At 43.8% G+C, this 24,404-nt stretch overlaps 1 protein-coding gene across 6 annotated transcripts in view; it reads left to right on the top strand.

The window, feature by feature from the left end:
• Positions 1-24,404, top strand: part of bcas3 (BCAS3 microtubule associated cell migration factor) — a 320,419-nt gene that overhangs the window by 182,324 nt on the left and 113,691 nt on the right. The window contains exon 23 of one of the 6 annotated variants that reach the window (XR_013844307.1): positions 22,278-22,311. The exons of 4 other annotated variants lie outside the window; for them this stretch is intronic. Coding sequence is in view for 1 of the 2 variants with exons in the window: in XM_080006289.1 (XP_079862415.1) it covers positions 22,278-22,288 (11 nt within the window). In the remaining variant the exon portion in view is untranslated. Of the gene's footprint in view, positions 1-22,277; positions 22,509-24,404 lie in introns of those variants that run through there. One more of the 6 variants, XM_080006289.1, reaches the window with a different exon arrangement.

Genomic DNA, 24,404 nt, shown 5'->3' with positions numbered 1-24,404 from the left:
CTACAGCTTTCACTACCGCCCCTCCCTTACCTTGCTGGTTGCGAAACCTGGTTTCTGTCATGTTGAGCGCTGAATGGAGAATCAGATCTTAATTATGTAACAGATAACAGGGTTAGGTAATTGAGGGAGGGGGTTCCTGGTCCGTACTACTGCAGCATCCGAGATGGAGTCATGAAAAGACCTGTAGTATGTGGCGTTTCGTGTTGACTGGGAATGCTTTAAGTATTACTAACCGACCAGCACGGCACACCAGGCTCTTACAAAAACCTTGATACGCACACATGGGGGAAAAGGGAAATGGCAGGAAGAAAATAAACTAGCCTCGATAAGCATGGGGTTGTTGCATGCCCCTGTGTAAGTGTTTTCCTTAAGCGTACGGTGCTTCCCAGCATGTGCACAGTACAGTGTCTGTGCCTTTGCACTTCCAACAATTCCAACTCATCTCCTTTTACAAGGCGAGGCCATTACATAATTACCAACCATCAATTAGATCACATCCTGTGCTGCGTTGCATGCACAGGCCACGTTAATTAATCATCCGTCCCTAGAGATAGAAAACCTTCACCCACATACACACACACACCTCTTTCGATGATGTCATAGCCGTGTGGGTTGGATTCGCGGAAATGCCCCGTCTGTCACCGGGGAGGGTGAAACGTGGGGAGGGAATTCCCCAGTCAGCCCGCGAAAAGGAGCTTTGATATCGTAGGAGACCAGGCCATTGCGTGCACACGCTCCAGCCCGGAATCTCATGGCAGCGCATAGGTTAGATTTCTCCATGGTGTCTGCGGTTTGCGTGTGTGAGCATGTGACCACGTTTGTCTTAATCTTCCAGCACCATGATCAAAGCGAGGTAGGGGCGCATTAACATGCACGCACGCACGCACGCACACACGCACACAACAGACAAACATTCTTCTTAAACAGCCCTTCTACACCAGAGTTAAATTAGCCAGTGGGCTTTTTAAGTGGCACAAAAGGTTCAAATTAAACACAAGACTTTGAAGCCGTACAGTATGCAGGGATAGTCTGTAGCCCCACTTGTTTTTTTCGGCCTCTGCATCGTTCCCCCCAGATAAAGAACATGGAACACATCAAAGGTTAACTAGGGCATGTGTACTGTAACCTGTCACCAGCATGGCACTGATTTCCAAACAGCAGGGAATTGGGACAGAATGGCAAGAGGGCTGGGGGAGAAGCGTGGTGTGTAATTACACAGGGATCTGCGGGTCTCTGGCAACCCCCCCAGCATGTCTATATGAATGTCGGTAATTTGATGGAAGCACATGCGGATTACAGTATATCATGTGTACGTAGCTAGAGCCAGACTACAGAGCAGCTATATAATCTTGCGTGGTATGAGCCAGCACCATAGACCAACTGTATTAGATCAGTATATCACTCTAATGTACTGTATTGCTTCTGATTTTTATCTGCCAGTCGAGTTCAATATCGGATCATTATTTTATACAGCCAACAGCAGGTCAATGCATTACCTTGTGTACCTTTTTTTCATATGATGGAACCTACTTGTATGAATGTTTGTGCTACATTGTCAAAAGCAAATACTTTTCCACTATTCCACAGTCACAGCTTTGTGTGTGTTTTTCAGTGAGATGGAGAGGGAGATGGAGAGTATTTATCTTGGCGGCACGGGGCCCAGAGGTCCCAGAGCCAAGTGCCCCACCTGCCTTGGGACAAACCAGGTGGAAATGCTGCACATCCAGCTGCCAGTGCTCTTCCCTCTAATACCAGTGCATTTAACATCAGCTCCGTCTCTGAGTTCAGGCAGGAGAAGTGAAGGGGAATAGCTTGAGTGGAATGCTCGGAGGAGGACGTAGGGAAAAATATTTTTTTCATTATTGTGTCTCTCTGCGTGTCTCCGTTTGTGTCTATGAGGAGTTAATGTTAGTGGAAGTTGGGAAAAAAAAGAGACATTGTGCCTGGGATGGATAGCCATTTGGATTTAGTCTTCTGACATGGATAATTTAAGAAGAAACTAGGGCCAAGGTGTAAACACAATTTGGTATAATTTAATGCAGTGTGTCTATTTGGTTTAGTATTCTGGGAAATATGTGAGATTGTTAAGAAGCACTTTTATTTTTTTCTAGTGATGCAACATGACTCACATTGTAACTTTAGTAACGGCAGACAATAACTATTTATTCTAGTTTAAGAAGAATAAAAATTGTATTTGTCTTGACTAAAGAAATGTAGCTTCTGCATTTCTCCCATCCTTGCCGTCCTTCCTCCAGGGGCAGCCAGGAGCAGTGGGCAGCCCTCAATTCGTCTGCAATTCCAGATGATGGGTCCATGTCCTGGTCAGGGACAGAACCGGAAAATGTTCTGCATGTTTTTAATTGGGGTCTTTTACCTATGTTGGAAGTGACCCATGTGAGCACAAGGAGAATATGCTACTCTAACATTTGAGTTAGAGCCATACTATGGCTACATTCACACTGCAAACCTTAGTGCTCAATTCAGATTTATTGTTCTGATCCGATTTTTTTGTTTGGCTGTTCACGTTGTTTTTTAAATATGGCCAATATCAGATTCCAGTGTGAACTGGTCACGGTCCTGAACCGCTCCGCATGCGCAGAAGTAACAAGGACGTCACACACAGCCGTATAGAAGTAAACATGGCAGGCAAATGCACCCGGTGGTTGTGGGGCGGTGTGGGACCGAGTTCCTCAGCTCAAGCTCGCAGATTAAATCTTTAAATCCAGACAGGGGCATGGGGCTTTTTTGTTTCGTTCAATAAGGAAATTTAGTAAAATAAAATACATCTAAAATAAAAACACAATGTGCGCAAATTGCACCCCGTTTGCTACCTCATAGGACACACACACACACACACACACACACACACACACACACACACACACACACACACAGTATTTTTGATTCGGTGCTATTCATAAAACGTGGCGAGCATGGGTGCCCCCCTCACCGGGTCGGTTATATTTATCTATCTCCGGTCCCAAATTAAGGGGGAGAATTTTATTTTATTCAAAGTTTTTTCTCGAAACACTGGTACTTTTTTGTGTGACCCTAATAATCTTTTATTGTAGATGTATTTAATGTATAATTTTCCTCTGTGCGTAACAGGGAGAGACTCAGTCACACCCCCGGTCCGTCCGTCCGTCCGTCCGTCCCTCCATCCGTCTGTCCATCCATCTGTGAACACCGACCCTGCGGTGATGTAAAAGTTGCATAAATTCCGATTTGGCTGTTCAGACTGAGGTCGCATTGCAAAAACTCAGACCTGTATCCGATTTAGGACCACATATGAAAGTGTCCCAACTCCGAATTGAAACGGTCAGATTCCATGTGATTTGTGCTGTTCACACTGTCATGAAAAAAACTGATCTGAATCACATTTGAGCAAAAAAATTGGATTTGAGCCACTTTTTCCTGCAGTGCGAATGTAGCCTATGATTTGATTGCTGAGAACAGAAATACTAATAATCAAACTGTTTTCAATAGCATTTTCACTATAAACAAGCCGCTATCGTTCTCTTCCCTTCCACTGAGCTAATTGCTAAGACAAGCAAGCTTGTTAACATGAAATTCCTTATTAAACATGGAAAACAATAAAATAAATACGTTTATAAAATGGTAGAGTCCAAAGGGAGAGTTGCAGGAGGCTGCAGCTACTTTTTCCATCGTTTAAACACTGAAAACGAAAATGCAACTGGAAAATGCGTTAACGATATCAAAATATTAATGGCGTTAAAAACGTATTGGGTGTGTGCTATGGGGCCTTTCATGGGGCCTCCGGCTGCTGGGGGCCCCAGGCGGTTGCCTACCTGGTAAATAGAAATGGTAATGGTAATGGTAAAGTCGGCCCCTGCAATTGAGAACTGGTCAATAGTTTGCACTGGTGACTTGAATACCCTCTGCCACTTGAGCTCAAAACACACTGTCTTTTACTTCACCTCTTGTTCTCAACATCTTCGTTCTGCTCAAAACCTTCTGTTTTCTTGTAAGTAACCTTACACCTTAACATATTGACTTTTTAAGCCGAGTGAGAGAGGTTTACATGATGAGAGAACTCCATGTCAAGGTTGTTGAGTCATTTTTTTTTTCTGTCCAGCTCAATTCTTCTTCGCACTATCAACCTTTTTTCCATACCTGTGTCACAAAGCTGCTGGCCTCCCCTCTTTGTGTGTGTGTGTGTGTGTGTGTGCGTGCGTGCATGCGTGCGTGCGCATTTAATTCTGCAATCTCTGTCTTCACCTTTGCTGACACTTCTGCACCTCATCACCAGCTATGTGAAGTGACAGGCCACATCCTGGGGGTGCGGCCGGCGGGAGGTTTAGGATAGACACAAAAGAGCATCACAACTACACAAACACACACACAAAAACACGCATAATGCTAGGGTCACACTGTTGGCGATAGGACTGCAGTGTGAAGCCAAGCAGCTCTCGTCTCATCGCCGTATGGTCACACCGCTGGCGACGGGGCTTCTGTGCACCTGGCGTTTGTGGGTGTATCGGCTCAAAATCAACTGGCAAAAGACGGCCAGAATGCAGGCAAGGACTAGACGTTCACACACTAAGTACCCCCCAAAACACACACACACACTCACAAACACACATTACCACCTCTAACATATTAGGAGCATAAAGTTAGAATGAAGCCACACATGATTCAACTTAACAGCCAATGCAGAGTAGGGTGTGAAAAGTGGTCAGAATCTCTCTGCCCACTGGTTGCCATGTCAAAGGAGGCATGGTTTGAGGTCCTAAGAACCTCAGTTACTCTCAATGGTCCCTAATAATTTCTTTCGGATGAACTCTTAGGTCTGAGTTCCATTCAGAACCTGTCTTCCTTCACCCCCCCCTCCTTCAAAGTTATTTGCTCTTTCCCTGAATCAATCATTCCTTCATTGTTTTACAGCCAAGTGGCTTATGATGACTTATTTTGTTGGCTTTTTAGTTCCTTTCCTTTTTTTCAAAGATGTGTCCCACGGCAGATCCATACCCAGATGTGCGCTTCCTCCATTTTATTTGGATTGAAGAAAAGTTGCCCTTTGGGTGTGAGAAGTAGTGAAAACAAATGCGTCCTTGAAAATGACAGGACCCATTATAAGGAAACAGACTAAGCTGCTCATGAATCGCAAAAAATTGCATGGCTTCTGCAGTTCCATCTCTCGGATACTGGTTCATATATTTGTTTATATTCACAGATATACAGTCATTAAACTTTCCTCCTTTATCACCCAAAATACAGTGTGTTTACTCACTGACAGTATTTTGCAATTAGATTTGCAATCATAACCAGGAGATTTGCCTTAAATATTACAACTATTTGTCTTTGAATTATGCTCAATATGCCATGGCTCCTTCTGCCCTGCAGCTGTGCCTGTCTGGGGACTTTGAGAGAGAAAAGAAGGAGAGAATAGGAGAATAGAAAGAGAGGAAGAAGTGGGCAAAGATAAAAGTATCAGCAGGATAGAGGGCTAAAATCAAAAACAAATCTGCAGGAGCGTTAGGGTCAATCTCCCCTGACTGCCAAGTGCTTTGAAGTGCTCGGCTATACAGTTAATTGTCCGAGCTGCGATTCTGGAAAAGGTGGTAACAATTTAACCCGGGGAACCGGGAGAGTTGCCGTGTGGCGTTCGAAGCCTATCAGGTGTTTACAGATGTGCGTTCCTTGGGAATGAGGAAAGAAAATGTGACGTCTGACTCCCAGAGATGAGAGGAAGGCTTAAACGACCCATAATGCTTTGTTTGCTCAAGCCCTCATCACGCTGTAATTGGCTAGGAGGGTGAGGGGAGGACAGAAGCAATCCTATTGGACAGCTGGACCTGTTACTGTTGCTATTTTGGAATCATGTGCTCAGGCCGGACAGACGGCGGCAATTAGAGTAGCTCTCTCTCTCTGTGCCCGGCTTCCGGAAGACTGCATTTCCCTCACCATGGCAACTGAGCTCATTCACCTCAACCGTGAGGTGAAAGGTCACAAACTCTCTCTGCGGTGACAAGGATGCACAACAAAGGATGAGACATTTGCACCAACAAATGTGCCAACCTTTAAAAGTGTTTCTATTACAAACGTGCTGCTCTGTGATCTCAAGTATTTTTCATTTCACTCTAGTAATTTTTTCATATTTCCTTAACTCCAAGCCATAGTTAATGACTACCATGTACATACTGCCTCTAGTTATCCAAACATAATCGGAGTGCATTTAATTTGCAGTTTATTCTGCGCTTGCCTGCACTATGCAGCTGACAGATGATGGGCTCCAAACTGTGACCATTTAGTCGCATTTTGCGACTATTTTTCTCGACTGTGCTACTAAATTTTATAACTAAGCGCACCAGCGCAACTTGCAAATATGCTGACACTTTGTTTTTATTTTTTTATTTTTTATTTTCTTCGTGTTTCCATAAGGAGATGTAAAATAAAATAACCTGCATCTAAAATAAACACACTGTTCTGGCGTGCCGATCACGAGCACCTCACACCGCACACACATAGTAGGCACCGTCGGACAGGTGCGCATTGCGCCCCAATCGCTCCCACTCTGCGACTGAAATAACTGCTGTAAACATTTCAAATCGCGGGCGCCACAATATCATAATTTATGGCGTGTCTAAACGTCACGACAGCTGTGATGACTATAAGCCAGGCTTAATACAGTTAAAATGGAAAAAATATGAATGTGTGTTGCATGTTGATTTTAGTGGTGCTCCTACATTTTGTGCTGGTGCCCCTAAAATTTTCAGTAGGGAGGACCAGTGCTACTAGTGGAAAAAGTTAATCTGGAGCCCTGAGATGTCTTGTTTTTTTGGTCATTTTTCCGTCCTGCCAGCTCTTATTTGTGACGCTAGCTGTCGCCTCACTTTTTTGTCCGTTTTTTTGCTGTTCGTCTTCAGGTAAAGCAGGTCCTGAGTTTGAACTGGAGCTGAGTTCGCACTGTTGAAATTGACCAGTGCCTTTTCTTTTTGTACTGCGGTGGTCATCTATATGTCTACATGTTGGCAATTTTCCTTCCCCCTCAGCAAAGTGCGCTGACACAATCTGATTCATGTTGCTTTTGTTTTAAGCCAAACAGAACTGTTTTTTGGTTAGTGTCCATGTATTGAAAGGCGCAAGTCTTCAAGCCAAACTGTAAGATATTCTCACACATAAGTCAAATGTTGTTAAACCATTTGAACACACTACCTTTTGTCTTGTTTTCATGGCATCCAGCTTATCACACCCTTTCCCACAAAGTCATCACTCCCTTGTGTCTCCCAATGTTGCTCAAGATTTGCAAGATTCTTAGAGGCTCCTTAAAGGGCCTTAAAGTACTTAAATTAAACTTTTTAAAATGTAGATGCCTGAATACCTGATACATTTAATTCTTATATGTGGAGGTATATCATCAGCCTGTTGTTCAGCTCTGTAGTTACTGCTGCAAATTTTACCAAATTGATTGCATTTTGGAATTTCTCATTTGGGTGTTTTTTGTGTGTTGCGTACATAAGCACTGTCGTTGTGGCAGTTCCTCCAACCACACGCCACCCAAGTGACACACAGAAGAACAAAGGTTGTAGGCACCAGTTTATTGTAGAGAGGAGGCTAGTTGGAATTTGCCAGGAGCAGATGGAACATATCATGACAGGGCTCCTATCCTGAGTGTGTGTGGGGATGGCAGTTTTACCTGCAGCTCCTAAGACCAACCAACGGGCAACAGGTATGCAGCCACTCTGACCCAATCACCTAGATCCAGGTCAGGTGTGGTTGTTCAAACCATTCCATCTCCACACCACAGTCGTGTAGGATTGTTTTCACCATACAGAAAATCACAAACGCTGGTAATACAGTCAATATTTTATAGAAAATAAGAAAAATAATTGGTCAAACATAACACTAGTCAAGCAGGAAAGCAATCTGTATTTTTGAAAGATAACTTCACCAGCACGTAAATGTGTGAACTTGTATTTGCCAATATGTCTATAGATTACTGAAACGTTTTGAATACACCACATTCCAAATTATTATGCAAATGATATTTTTCTCTCATTTTCCTAAATAGTCGATGCAAATGACAGTCAGTATAATTTTCAAGTCATCAACCGTTAGGGTATAATTTGAATGTTATTGAACAAACCTCCCAATGATAACAGTAATTTTTCAAAAATAAAAAACTCAAAATGCACTGTTCCAAATGATTATGCACAACAGAGTTTCAAAACATTTTATAGGTTGTAAAGAACTGATCATGGTCATTTGTTGAATTTGCAGCATTAGGAGGTCATATTTACTGAAATCAAAAGCTATTTAAATCAAAAACATCTTAACTGGTCAAGTTACATGTGAACACAAGACCCCTTCTTTGATATCACCTTCACAATTCTTGCATCCATTAAACTTGTGAGTTTTTGGAGAGTTTCTGATTGAATTTCTTTGCAGGATGTCAGAATAGTCTCCCAGAGCTGCTGTTTTGATACAATCTGCCTCCCACCCTCATAGATCTTTTGCTTGAGGATGCTCCAAAGGTTCTCAGTAGGGTTGAGGTCAGGGGAGGATGGGGGCCACACCATGAGTTTCTCTCCTTTTAGGCCCATAGCAGCCAATGACACGGAGGTATTTTTTGCAGCATGATATGGTGCATTGTCATGTACGAAGATGATTTTGCTACGGAAGGCACAGTTCTTCTTTTTGTAGCATGGAAGAAAGTGGTCAGTCAGAAACTCTATATCCTTTTCCGAGGTCATCTTCACACCTTCAGGGACCCTAAAGGGGCCTACCAGCTCTCCCCCCATGATTCCGGCCCAAAACATGACTCCGCCACCTCCTTGCTGACGTGGCAGCCTTGTTGGGACATGGTGGCCATCCACCAACCATCCACTACTGCACTCATCAGTAAACAAGACTGTTTGAAAATGATATATATAATATTTCTGGGCCCACTGCAACCGTTTCTGCTTGTGAGCATTGGTTAGGGGTGGCCCAATAGTAGGTTTATGCACAACTGCAAGCCTCTGGAGGATCCTACACCTTGAGGTTCGCGGGACTCCAGAGGCACCAGCAGCTTCAAATAACTGTTTGCTGCTTTGGAATGGCATTTTAGCAGCCGCTCTCTTAATCTGATGAGTTTGTCTGGCAGAAACCTTCCTCATTATGCCTTTATCTACATGAACCCGTCTGTGCTCTGAATCAGCCACAAATCTCTTCACAGTACGATGATCACGCTTAAGTTTTTGTGAAATATCTAATGTTTTCATACCTTGTCCAAGGTATCCACTAGTTGACGCTTTTCGGCAGCAGAGAGATCCTTTTTCTTTGCCATACTGCTTGAAACCTGTGGCCTGCTTAATAATGTGGAACATCCTTCTTAAGTAGTTTTCCTTTTATTGGGCTCACCTGGCAAACTAAGTATCACAGGTGTCTGAGATTGATTTCAGTGATCCAAAGAGCCCTGAGACACAATACCATCCATGAGTTTACTTGAAAAACAAAAAATGTAATGTTTATGACACTTAAATCCAATTTGCATAATAATTTGGAACACAGTATATAATCACAAGTGTAGTTTTGTGTGGAGTTCTTATGAACAGATTCAATACTGCTGGAAAATACTGCTCATTAAGAGTCCGTAAATTTGATTTAATCTGATTTCAAATGTATCTCTTATGAACCTCCATGTAGCTAAAGCGTGGTTTCCCGGATACAACCAATCAGTAACAACTAGTTTCGACTAGCTGCTCTTTTATCAGCCATCAACTCCAACCCAAACCCAAACGGCAAATGACTGTATTTTTGCTACTCAACCAATAACAGTGTCATTTTTACTCCAGCCCCCTTTTGGTGGCTACTGCCACCAAACGCAGGGTTCCCAGTCTGGCTACTTCCGTGTGGCCGAATTTCATTCATGTTCTGCTGACAACTCGGGGCAGCAGATGCTGTCCCAGCAGCCCCCTTGCCGGGCTGGAGAAGCGCCGGTGTTTATCCCAAAACAGTGTCGTGGTCAGAACAACAAGCACACAATCACCTGTCTAATGGTGACGTCATCTAAACCCATTTTTCCCAAGATCACCGTTGGCTTGAAATTAACATGCTCTAGAGAGTCCATTTACAGGAGCTGAGATGTTTAGTCCCTCTTTACTGTCAAATATTTATCCTTTGATTTTTGGATAGATTTCCAATAACTGCCTGTTTTTCTTTTTCTCATTCTAGTTACGCTCTCCTGTCTTCACTTTGTTCTCGTTTTCTGTCCGCCACACACCTCCAATCTTTATCCTTTGCCTCTTATTAACTGTCTCTTGTCTCTTTAACTCCTGCTCTCACCATCTTTCTTTCACTCTACCCCCCCCCCCCCCCCCCACCCATCTTGTCTCCAAGGCCCCCTGGATTAAAAAACTGCTCTGTGTGTGTGTGTGTGTGTGGGGGGGGGGGGGGGGTGGGTGTTTGTAAAGCATTATAATTTATAACTGGGCAGAGTGGATTTAATTTCAGTGTGCGGGGGCTCGCCAGCAGGGCGCCAGCTTGCAATCAGGGGAATCAGCAGGGCCTGCAAACACATACACACTTACACTTACACTCGCGCGCGCACACACACACACACACACACACACACACACACACACACACACACACACAGAAGAGCGCAGAATGGAAAGTATTATCACTAGCCACAAACGGACACTGTTTCTCCTCTCGACGGATGCTCCTTTTTTCGCCCGTCAAGCAATGTCTCAGTTTAGCATTCAGCGCTGCTGCAGCTGCTGTCTCTCTCTCTCTCTCTCTCTCTTCCTTATTGAGTGTATATCTTTTATATATATATATATATATATACTACTTTGCGTCTGGCTTGCATTATCTGCCCCTCCCTCATCCTTTTCTGTTTTTCTTTCTAACCGTGCCTTCAGTTTGTTTTTGTGTTTTTTTGTTATCTCATTACCACCACGTTGAGTTCTCGCGGGACTCTGTTGCCCTACTGGATGAGGGGTCAACACAAGGTCAGGTCCACCTTTTAAGACCTCCCCCGGAACGCTTTCAAATATTTGCCTGCCGCCCTCCCCGCTCCCTCAAACCCCCTGCCTCCTCTGCCCGTAGGCCCTGGCTTCTTTCCACCCTGCCTATTTGCCAGTTGCAATTTCCCCTCCGTAAATCCTGGCTCTTTGGCAAACCGTGCCAGACAGTGGGGATGCTTCCCCCCTTGTAGAGGGTCAGAGACTGAACAGCCAGAGAAGGGAGGGAAATATATTTCTCAGAATTTATTTTGGTAACCGTTGGGCAGTTTGCGCAGGCCATGACTGCCTGTTGGAGCGCTAAGTCCTCTGCTCTTACAAGAGCTCACTGAGATTGTTTAGCAAAGCCAGCGGATTTTTCTTCAAAATGGACGTCACCTGCCTCTGCGGCTGGAGTTATTTGCAGACTAGCCTGGCCTGGCCTGGCCCAGGTTCCCGCCCACACACGCCCTCATCCTTTCGGGACGCAGATAGTTTTAATCTCGGCATCATCCACTGTGTTGTTCTTTTCCTGCTGTTATATTAGGATGATTGGACATCTGCTGCGGGAGGATGAGTGGTGGGGGTGTTTGGGTGCTAAGCTGGAAGCTGCTAGTGCAATATCCAATGAGGCTTGACTATCTGGCCACCACAACGTCATCGATCCACAATGAGCGGGCGGCATACATGCAGTGTGATTTTTTTTGAACCACACAGGTTTGGTTTCCTTTACAACCACACACAATCTGTGAAGACAATATGTTTTATAGATGAGTATGTGTAAAAGTATAGATGAAATTGTAGTTTTTGCAATGTGCACAACGTGCATCATTGAATGTCTGCCACATAAACAACTCAGCACAGTCTTTCTCCGTTAAGCATAATTAATACCCTTCCTCTATACAGTGCCTAAATGTGCCTCTCACCCCCCCATCCACACACACACACACACACACACACACACACACACACACACACACACACACACACACACACCACACACTCCAACGGATCACAAAACTCACGGTTCAGATCGTATCAAGAATTTGAGTCATGCATCGGATCATATTTTGGATCAGAAAAAAAAAAAAAGTGAGACAAAATTAACTTTGCTTTCCATTTATTCTGTAAAACACTTTAAGCAAGGAATAGTCTCAAATGAAAACAACATTTAAGATGTCCAATGTTTAAATAAAATTTTAAAATATATAAAATACTCAATTGTTAAATTAAAGTGCAACATGAGGCACACATGATAATCCTTCCTTTAATCATGGTAGTGAATGAAAACATATGATTAGATCTACCCCAGTAACTGAATTTAACTCCAGTATCATGTTAAATTTTCACGTTCAAAACACACTAAATTTTATGAAAATTAATTCAGAATTTAGCGAGTCACAGTCGATTTTGTAGAGAAGTCTGCGTCTCTCAATTCAGGATTCAATTTGATTTAAACATATGCATTTTTTTTCAGCACGAAGCGATCCGTACGGATCACGGATGAACTACAGTACGTTCCGTTACACCACTACCAGACACACACACACACACAAATAAATGTGTTTCAGACCCCACAGAATAACATAAACTGATAAGGTTTGTCTGCACGTAAATACTCATGCACCCAGATACCGCTTTCAGAACACTTTTAACAAAAAGCCACAATTAACTCATTTAGGTATACTGGTCTTTGCAAGCCAGGTGAAATGGACCGGAAGCAGGTCATTCCGATTCCTTTGCTGAAAAAAAAAAATTACACTGTTGTTTTGGGTATTTTCTTTTAGAATTTCTAATTTCACAAGGGCACGCCACAAAATCTCCCACTTTTAATTTCTGATTTGACCAGGTTCTAATTGAGAGTGAACCAGATAGTGATGGAGAGATGCAGCTAAGGACTGAAAGAAATGGGCTGAAGTCATAAAGATGTGCAGGAAATTCAGAGAAAGGAAGCTATCGAGGATTGCTTTAATTTGTAAATTAGAAATTTGCTGAGAAAAATAGCGGCAGAGGCAGTGTACACAGCCACCCCTCATTCAATACCACCAACTCAATGTTATATATAATATATATGTGTCTATATGTATATATGTGTGTTTAGAGAGAGAGAGAGAGAGAGAGGTAATTTGTGTTGCCGGGCAGATTACGGAGCAAAATCATTTTCTCTGCCAATAGAAATACACCTTATGACCTTGGTCGCCTTACCAACCTCTTAAGACACAGCGTGTGTTCATGCGCACGTGCAAATGCATATGCAATTTGTGTGTGTGTGTGTGTATGTGTGGTTGCAGTCTGCTACTAATGGCTATACAGTTGTAGTTGTTTCATTTAAGTCAGAGTTATGAAGTGTTAGGGAGCCCTTTTAGGGTTTTCAACCTCCCTTGACAGCGGTTAGGAGGCATACTACAAAGGTTAGAAGGCTTTGCTTTCCTTCACTTTTGGCCTCATTCCCTATTGCACACACACGCACAAAAAAAGCAACGCACGTCAGCATGAACACACATACACACACGTACTTAAATTAAGCTACACTGACCGTGGCCTTTATACATGAGCTATACTCAAATTTAATCAAAAGCCCTAATGGGGTCTGTGTGGGACGTTCCTTCTTAAGAGTGTGTGTGTGTGTGTGTGTGTGTGTGTGTGTGTGTGTGTGTGTGTGTGTGTGTGTGTGTGTGTGTGTGTGTGTGTGTGTGTGTGTGTGTGTGTGTAGGCAGGGCAATGGGGGCCCTAGAGGCAGCAGCAGTTGATTGGGGGGGGGGGGGGGGGGGGGGGGGTACGTGTGATGTGGCTGAGAGATCAAACGCACACACACACTTGATAAATGTGAGAGAGGAGGGGGCGCTGCTCCTTTCACTGCAGTTGATCAAGGTTGGGCTGTTCTTGGTTCATTAGAAATGGCTGAGTGGCATGCAGCACACACACACATAATCATACGTAGGCAAACATGATGTCTGCACAGAGTGCATTAGACATAGAGGAGATAATACAAGTCAAATGCGGTTTGTTTTTTTGCTGCTCATTAATATGTGTGTGTGTGTGTGTGTGTGTGTGTGTGTGTGTGTGTGTGTGTGTGTGTGTGTGTGTGTGTGTGTGTGTGTGTGTGTGTGTGTGTGTGTGTGTGTGTGTGTGTGTGTGTGTGTGTGTGTACACGAGTGTGTATGCACGCCCGTAGCCAGTAATAAGGTTACAACCCCTCCTTTGTGCAGCCACAGCCTCCTGTGTGTGTTTATCTCTGTTACATGTGCAGAGGATTACTCTCATCTCTTTCACTCTGATCTACTCTCCACTCTCTCATACTATATACCCCCCAACCCTCCCACCCACCCCATAACATTGTAAACACACACACACACATACAGCTGACATTCTGAGAGCTTTACAAATCAATGTATGGCAGCAATTACATCCCTAAACGAGGCTTTCACTAAATAATTGCTTGGGAAATTCAATGTGATAGTCCTATGCTAATAGTTGGATAGCACACACGGCTTCCTATTATTATATGTTGTTTGGATCTGTTGGCAATACCACGTAGACTCTTATTAGATTGTATTTCAACAAAACTCCTGCATATGCCTTTGATTTCCCCATTCCGTTCTTTATCTGCTTGTTTAGAAGGTTTTAAGAATTAAGCTGGCAACCCCTTCACTTGATGCATCACCCATCTCCAGTCTGGGAAAATGTAATGTAGTATTTATGAGGAGAGCAGGACAGATGGAGACTATACGGCTGGGACTCTTATACACTCACAGGTACTCTATTAGAGCCATATTCAATATGGTCGGTTAAGTGGCCCTCGTAGCTAGCGAGCACCCAACGTGGCCCACACTCTACTTGGATTTCACGCCACTACACGCATATCTTCATTCAAACACACACGAACACATGGATGCCCATCTCAATTTGCAGCCCGTTTCCCTGTACAACCTCCACACACACACACACACACACACACACTCACACACACACACACACACACACACACACACCCTCCCCCACCCCACTCACTTCACACATGACATGGTCCACCTTTTTACCCATCTGCCATAAATGTGTGTGTCTTACTAGCTGTCATGCAAGGCTAACGCAGCGCTGATCAATGGGCCAAGCTCATGGCATATGGCCATGTCCTGAGGTGCCGTGGCACGCAGGCATGGAGGATAGCAAAACTAAACGGACAGGGGCATGTGCATACAGGCGTGTGCTTACTTTTGTGTGTGTTTGTATGTATGTGTCCCATTTGCATACAAAAAGAAATACATATACTTCAGTTTCCAGCACTCATCTTTCACTGCCTCTGCCAACCCTGCCTGCTTCATAAGCAGAGTGCAACCAACGGTCCTACAATATAGGACTGAATATATAATATATAATATATAATATAATAATATAATATACTGTATATATATATATAATGAGGCTTAACGAGGCGGCAGTCACTGGAATTACCATGACAGGGGTGCCTGTTCACAGAGTCATTCATAGGCAGCACAAGATATTTCAAGTACTTTACCAGTCCACCTTTATTTTGTTCTACATCTTTCTCTCACTGATTTCCTCGCCCCGGTGCACACAGCAGTTTCTGGAATGGCCGACTTGAGCATATTGACACTGATGGGCTGCTTCCACTTGGAGGCAAAGGTATCCTTAAGCACGAATCCTTAATTCCCATCACTGCCGTCATGTCCATTATGGTGTGGATGCAGAGCGCATTGCTCCTTCTCGCTTGTGGACTGGTGGTTGCAACTCACTGCTGCAAATTAGGTTTACATTTGCGAGAGGGGAGGAACTCTATCCAGAAGGCCATTCATTTTGATTTGAGTACTGAAAGCACTGATGCTGATGACCTATAGGCCACCTTCATCCAATTTTCCTTTGGTGCAATCACATTGTAGTAACAGTATGGCAACCAATGACTAACGAAGCAGATTCTCACACAACAACTACACTACTAGCTTGGCCACTCAAACTGAAGTTGTGGAAGAGGATGATTTTTCTCCATAGACACCTTGCAGAATAAGACGTGTTGTCAAAAGGCTGCAGTCCCTTTGTCACAAAGAAGCAGAATGAGGGTGAAAAAATGTTTTTATTTCAGTGGGTGTGATAAACATGTTGTATGTCAGGGTCGTTCCAAGAAATTTTAACAAGGGTTTGAACTTGTTGAATGTTGAAATTAAAGTGTCAACATCAGTTCTTTCTCAAAAGTGTATGACGTTGAATCAGTCGATCATTCAATGCCAGCAGGGAGTGGCATAGAAAAATGTTAAATATCTCCAAAATGCTTAATGTATTGGATGTGCCCTTGAATGAGGTGTGTGTGTGGGTGTGTGTGTGTGTGTGGGTGGGTGGCTGGGTGTGTGTGTCACACATCAGACCCTTGCACACAATACACTGCAGATTAAGAGTCTATTACTGTATGCCAAACTCACCAGAGGCAGAGTGGCTTGGCAAAACAACTGAGTGGACTGTGGAAAGTCCCCACTAACCTCCCTTTTGGCGCAGGGGAGGGTGAGCGGGAAGAGAGGAATATGAATATGATTCCTGTAACACAAGATGTCCAACACACACTCACACTCTGGCTCCTGCAGTCCCGCTAGAGGGCGCATGCCAATGGTAGTCCTTTCCACCCTGCCTTAAGGGTGACGGCACAGTATCGGCTACAGATCCATACAGCCCTCATGTAAGAGGATGCGTTAAAGCATTCATACTCCAAGGCTACTATAAAATGTTTTCTCTTTCATGGTATTCTGTTCAGAATTTGTTTAATAAATTACTGTCTGTTAGGTTTTCCGCCTTGATGGCAGTCATGGTGCATTTGCTTGAGGCCCTAATGCAGATTACCAGTCCAGATGTTAATCCGATGACATTACAAAAGCAGTATTATGGTGACGCTTGCGAAAGAAGGGGATCGTACGTGACAGGGAGGAGTGGGGGGGTATGGCCAGCAAAGCGGGAAATACTTAACCCCTCACTCCACTGTATTGTGGATTAATCGCAGCCTGTTTATTTCGAGCTGCGATCGGGGCCGAGAGGATTAGCGCAGGAGCCTTTACCTCAACCTGAGCCACCCCTGAGGCTGAGGATGGAGGGTTGGGATTTGTCCCCACAGAGGGAGAGAGTCCACATGTTAGCACTTCATAGTAAGTGACGTCAGTGGTCCCTCATCTGTAGTTCATCCCCTGAATGAAAACCTCAAGTATTTATTTTGCATTTTTAGCTATTTATTGTCTCTCACTGCTCACTCACTGCTGTAATACGATAATCAATTCCACAGTCACCAGCAAACTGTGTTGGTAAATAATTGATTTTAGCACAGAGTTCAACATTTCAAGCTCTTGTTTCAAATGTGCTTTGTAAAACTTTGCATTTGTTTAATTGATTTATGATTGTAAAATAAGTCATTTCTTTACACTCATTCTGCATCTTTGCGACTGAACAACTACACCCTTTAGATCAGGGGTTATCAAACTTTTGGCAGGCAACCCTGCATAGTTTAGTACACAGTTTATGTACCCTATAGAAAAATTGCAAAAACAACAAAGATATTGGCCGAGATACAAGTGTCATAGAGACGACAGTAATGAAACACTTTATTTGAAGGTTGTTATCTGATCCAGTCTCTTGTCCCACTGCACAAACAGCATTCATACAGCATTCATTATGTTCAGCGCAGCGCTGAGTAACAGCGCTGACAGCTGACACCAATAGAGACTCATTTGGACTCGACCAATGAGGAGGCGTTCAGAACGCCTTTTCATGAATATTCATATCTTGCCAAGAAAATAAGCTCTACACTGCCTTTGCATGTCTAACGCCCCCCACCCCCAACAATCCGACTAAAATGGTTATGTTGGGTGGGGACCTCAAACCCCGCTGGTCGATTAATGATACAGCTGTTTCCAACAAAATCTCGATGCCCATTCACGCTTTAAAAAATAAAATAAAATAAATCTTACAATGGCCAACAGTAATGCACAAAATCCTGGTTCATACAGTTATAATGTCCATATTAATACATAAAATTGAGAAACCACCTCTTCCCAACCTAACACCCAATCTGGGATGTAAAAAATATTCCTGCAACAACGAAAACAATCAGTGTACTTATTTCACACAAATTAAACAAAGTAGGCCTATATCAGTTTCTAGGCTAAAACAGTAAGTGTATAACACACACATATAATGAGTTTGACATAGGAACATTTCTTTTAACCTTCTTTTAACAACTCATCATTTTAATGAGAAGGATGGACCTGCTGGAGTGTAAGAGCTGGATTCTCGGCCTAATGCTGGACGCGGCAATACGAATATCGTCCTCCACTCTGCTTAGCCGTAATCTATATTTATTTTTGATAAATACCAAAGAAGAAAATGTCTTCTCGCACAGATATGTGGATCCAAAGGGAGTAAGTATGTCCATAGCAGCCTTGGACAATCCTGGGTATTCCTCAGCAATCGAGAGCCAGAACTCATCCAGTGTTCTGGTGGCAAAAGCAGTCTGCAGCGTCCGCTCACTAGAAAGCTCCAGTAGCGCGGCCTCCAGTTCCGTTGAGAGGTCATTGCCAGAAGAGTGGGTGAATGGTTGACGCACCCAATTGTATTCCTATAGAGTTTGCTCTTTTGGGAAACCTTTCTTAAATTGAACCATGGGAGCTTGAAGGTGAGTGGTAATCATTGATTTTATGAAATGGCCATTAATGTCATTCTGCTCCATAAAATCCTGCAACTCTGGAAATATTTCCAAATTCCCACTCTCAATTCTGGCAGCCCAGTGCTCCAATTTCTTTGTGAAAGCATCCACTTTGTCTGAGAGGGTTAAAATATTAGTGTTAGGTCTTTGTACTGACAGATTCAGGGTGTTTAATTTGTCAAATATGCATGCCAGGTATGCAAGACAGTCAAGTGATCCCCAAGGGAGTAGCGTGCATCTGAGAGGAATCTGCGCACCTCCTCCCGCACCTCAAACACACGGCTAAGAACTTTCCCCCTTGAAAGGCATCTGACCTCAGTGTGATAAAGTAGAGCTTCATGTTCTGACCCCATCTCTTGGCAGAGAATGGAGAAGAGTCTGGTATTCAAGGGCAGTGATTTAGTAAGTTCACTATTTTGGTTGGAGTTTGGAGAACGTCATTTATAGCTGATTCTAGTGTCTTGGCAGCAAGGGACTCTATGGATAAAGCAGTGGGTAAACTTACTATGTGGTGCCACATTCAGTGCTTTGGCTTTCAGTCCCTTGTTCTTTCCCTGCGTAGTCCCAGCCCCATCTGTGCATACAACAATACAGTTTTCCCAACACAGACCCTCCTCGCACATCTTACTCTCCAGCTTCTTGAAAATGTCATCACCATTGGACTTTCCTTCCAGTGCAGAGCAGAACAACATATCCTCACTGAGTTTCCCTTCATGACTGTATCCAGCAAACGCTACTAAATAAGCAATATTTGATATATCAGTAGGCTCCAATCTAGTTGCAAAGAAAATCTACATTTCTTCACTTGTTCAGTGAGCTGACATTTGATGTCGCTGGCCATGTCACTAATGCGCGCCAGATAGTGTCATCTGAGAGGGGGATTTTGTCAAGCGCTCTTGCTATTTTTCACTGTGCATAGCTTGAGTCGTGACCATTGCTGCAGGAAGGATCTGGCTTTGGCCTATTGTGCAGGGCTTTTTTGATTGAGCAATTAGGTAGGCCATTGCTCGGCTACCTGAGCTTTGGTGGGTATAGTATCATGTCCATGTATAATTGTACTTTGCTCAAACAGGCCCTGCTCCCTGTGCCTAAATAAATCCACGAGTTTATCTATGTGATCTGGATGTCTCTTCATTTTCACTGGCTTTAAGCTTTTGTGTTCCAAAACCTCAGAGCATAGTAGCCATTTTGGGTGATCCATCTCATTTTTACATGGTGAAGCCATATTGTAAAAACTCCTCCTGGTTTTTGCGGCGCTTAGTAGATGGCTTTGTTTTTCACCGGTACAGACTTTATGTTTCTCACTTTGGGTCAAGGAGGATCCTTGTGGAGTATGAGCAGTGGAACGCTTACTTGTAGATGGCTCTTCTTGTTGTTTAACATTTTCAGCTGGCCTTTTGAGCCACCAATCCATGTTTTTGAAATAGTAGAAGCTATAGCTTCTTACAACACAGATGCACACACACACACGCATACACACACACACACACACACACACACACACACACACACACACACACACAGGCACGCACGCACACACGCGCACACACACACACACACGTACACACACACACACACACAGGCATGCATGCTCTTTCTCTCGGTCTGTATTACAGAAAATGTAGCCTACTACTGAAAAGTTCTTCATTGTGCATCTAATAAATAATTTAACTGGGAGAATAGATTTTTTTTTTCCATTATAAACATAAAAACACACATCCCCCCCCCCCCCCCAGGGGGTCGTGACCTACAGTTTGAGATCCTCTGCTTGAGATAAGAAGTCCATTGAGGGAGTAAGCTATGTATCAAAAAATCCTTCGCTGCAAATCTTTCAGTTGGGTGGTCCTTGCGTTCCCCTTTTTTACTGTCCACTATCAAGACCAGTTGGTTGGCGAAAATCAGCTTTTTTCACCGGTTACTTAAAGAGGACCAGTTATGCTCCTTTTTACACTTTTTTTTTACTTTACTTTTTAGTTAATATAGGTCTCTGAGATCCCTTAAAATCGTTTTTGAATTGTTTTGGTGAAAATACCACTCAGATAAGGTTATTTCAATTACTAACTACATTCAATGGGACATTGGCTGGAGGTGGCCTTGGGATCTCAGAAAAAGGCCTAATATGAGATTTGGATGTGCATTTATTTCCACATCCTCATTAACAAGAAATGGCAATGGCTCCTGCAGTGGCGAGCTCCACACGCATGCATTACATCCATTGAGTATGTCTTAGTATTTGTAGGAATAATGTGCCTCGCTGCAACTTAACAGAGAGGTTCATCACAAAGCCCTTCTTACAGTGCAGCACAAGAATGAGCATACGGCCCCACTACCGAGCTGGATACCGCTGCCGCAAACGGTCGCTTTGACTCTATGTACATTAAAAAGTCTGCATTGCGAGCCTGGTCAGTTGTGTTGTGCACGTGAACACACACAGGCACACGCATTGCTTTGGACCCACTCAGGTGATTAACTCGTTTTGGAGCCCAATCAGATTCTGCCTGTACTCGTGTGTGTGTATTTGTGTGCATGTGCACACAGTGTGTTTATGTGCGCAGACATTCTCTCAGCTGAGGGAGCTGGTTCACGGGCCGGTCAAAGCCTCCTTATTTCCTTTTAATTGACTTAAGATGGGCAAACAAGACCTCAGCAAGCACACGGCACTCATTACTACTCACACACACATGCATAGTCACACACGCACATAAATACATGCACACTAATGAAATGGACACAGAGGTACACAGCACCACAGTTCCTCTCTTATGTCTGTTTGCTACTTTGCCGCATCAGGCTAAATGAGGGTGTTTTCCCAGTGAGCCCCACTGGCTTCTCAAGCCCCCTGCAGACTTCCGGGCCTGGTGCTGGTTTAAAACGCCATAGCTGGCACCAGGCCACTCTACTAAGAGTTGTTTTTTTTTTGGTATGTCTTCCTTCGGCCACCTTAGCTCCCATTTCTTCCCACCAACTATCACCGCTTTTGTTTTTGTTTTCCACATCGGTATCTAGGGGAAGCGATCACACTTAAAGAACCATACTGTTGTCAAATATACTGTACTGTTTTAGACTGCTCATTAGTCGCCACTCACAATTATACATAACCCCTGACAACTACCTGGTGATAGCTCACATTTTTTTGGCTTTTGGGGTTTTGATTTTGAGCAATATGGTGAGAAACCTCCCTTGAAATGATCTCATGGTCTGCTGACAACTACGGTAGCATGTATTTTTGTCAAAGTTAATTAGTTATTATGCAAAGTAAGTTTTCCACAATATTTTTTTAATATAAAATAATAATAATTGTAATGTTTTGTTCAGAAAGATAAAGTAATATTAATCACATTGTCTTATTTTTGGTAATGCAGATTTTGACCAAAATGACAGCTGATACCATATACAGAGCAGGTGTGTGTGTGTGTGTGTGTGTGTGTGTGTGTGTGTGTGTGTGTGTGTGTGTGTGTGTGTGTGTGTGTGTGTGTGTGTGTGTGTGTGTGCGTGTGTGCGTGTAAATATATATAAAATTTATTTTCACATGGGCTTCAAAATGACTTCTCCATGGATAAAGGCAGAAGCCTAACCTCATCACCGGAGATTAAAAACGCAACTTCTATCTTTTCTTTTTTGTCTGTCTCCTGCAGGTGTACCCTAAAGAGGAAGCTCCTCTCTCTGCCTATTTCTTATTGTTTTTCTCTTAAGTTATTTATTCATTCTCGCCTTGCAAAAGCACACCTACCCATTCTTTAGCCATTTTTCAGTTCATTCATCCATCCATTCTCCCCATCTCTCTCTCTTGCACTTACTGTAGCACTCCACCCTCCTCCCCTGCATCTCTCACACCCACACTCCACTGCATTGGTTTACCTTTGATGTGAGAGAGAGAAGAGGAGAGGAGGATTTCCAGCAGGGTGTGTGCAGTGCAGTATTGGGAACGGCGGTCCACCAATGGCATTCTGCTTTTCTTTTTTTCATCTGCATGTCCAATCACCTTTGCCCATGCCCCCTCCACTCCACACACACACACGCACACACACGCGCACACACACACACACACACACACACACACACACACACACACACACACCCAGGAGGCACCCATTTCTGTGTTCAAATAAGGCATCAACGGAGACGGGCTCTACTCTACCGAATGGATCAAATGACACCATATGGGCCAGGTCAACTCCGATTTGTGTGTGTGTGTGTGTGTGTGTGTGTGTGTGTGCGTGTGCGTGCGCGTGTGCGTGTGCATGCGCACGCACGCACGCCCCAGAGCCAAGATGGCCGCTACATTGTGGGTAGTTGTCTTTAGTGGCCCACAGCTGGCTGGCGGCTCTAGAATGGAGGAGACTGGCGCATTGGTCCCAGCTGTCTCTCGCATTGTGGCGGAATTGTTCTGCGGAGCGAGGCACACAAGCACACTCACAAGAGTATTTTTTCCCTTTGGGCACACAACAGAGCACATATTGTCCATAGCTGAGATTATTGGGGGGAGAAAAAGAGGGGCGCCATTGTAAATTTGCTGAGGGTGTTATGGGGATCTATCTGTGTATGTGTTCATGCGTCAGAACCTATAGTTAAATGCAATACATGTCGACCGCCTGTTATTTAAATTATGGCACTATTCACAATTGAACTATGTTTGGACAACACTCTGTTTGTACTCTTTACCGTGCCTGGACTACATGTTCGCTCTTCCTGTCAAATGTCCTCGTAGATGTTTCTGTATCTGTAAAATGTGATGTGTAAAGTGCTTCGCTGTTACCATATGAACATACAATTTCATATTCATGTACACTGTATGCTGTGATCCATTGCCATTTTGACTCAACATTAAAATGTGTAATGTTTACTCATGATCTCCGTTTTTTTATATGCGCACGCACACACACACACACACACACACACACACACACACACACACACACCCTATCCAAGTCTCACTGGTTTGAGCATTCTGCACAGATGCTGTTTTTTCTGTTTGAGTGCGTGTTTTGTGTATGCGCCATTTGCACACATTTTTATGCATTATTTTGCGTTTATGGGTGAGGGACAACCTTGCATCATGTAGGCCCCTGGCTCTTTTTGTGTGTGTGTGTGTGTGTGTGTGTGTGTGTGTGTGTGTGTGTGTGTGTGTGTGTGTGTGTGTGTGTGTGTGTGTGTGTGTGTGTTTGCGTTTGTGTTTGCGCGTGCGTGTGTGTGTGTGTGTGTGTGTTGATTTTCTTAATGCCATGCCAGGCGATTGTCACCCCACACGTTTTGTTCAAACAGTTTCAGACCCTCCGCGCAGTAACATGACGTTGTATTGTAAAGGCACAGCGCGGGGGAATTGTACTGGAACTACAAACTGTATATTCTCACACCACCTCTCGTGTGAAGACAATGGTGTGATGCCAGAATGCTCAGGTGTCCTTGGCGTACTGTATTTGCTTGGACATCTCTGCTCTCTTCATCCGTGACCGTGCCCCAGCCGCCCTGCCGTGCACTCTGCTTCTTCCCCTCCTCTCAATTTGAGTCATTATCCTCCACTTTGTAATCAGCTCCAACAATTATAACCTCTCTCGGTACGTCTGTGATTGCTGTCCGTGTGTATTTTGGACCACTGGCGGTCCCAACAGAACTTGAGGCTACACGGACTCGCGGTAACCCGGCCTGTGTGTGTGTGGGTCCCCGTTTCGTTTGATGTCCTCATTCACCCCCCCACACCCAAATTACAGTGCTGCCATAATGAAGTATTACCATGCAATTCCGAGGCACAGTAAAACGGCTGA

Source organism: Zeus faber (genome assembly GCF_960531495.2).
Source record: "Zeus faber genome assembly, chromosome: 9".
NCBI lineage: Eukaryota > Metazoa > Chordata > Actinopteri > Zeiformes > Zeidae > Zeus > Zeus faber.
Note: the sequence above shows the minus strand (reverse complement) of the source record. Positions and strands in the feature narration are given on the sequence as shown.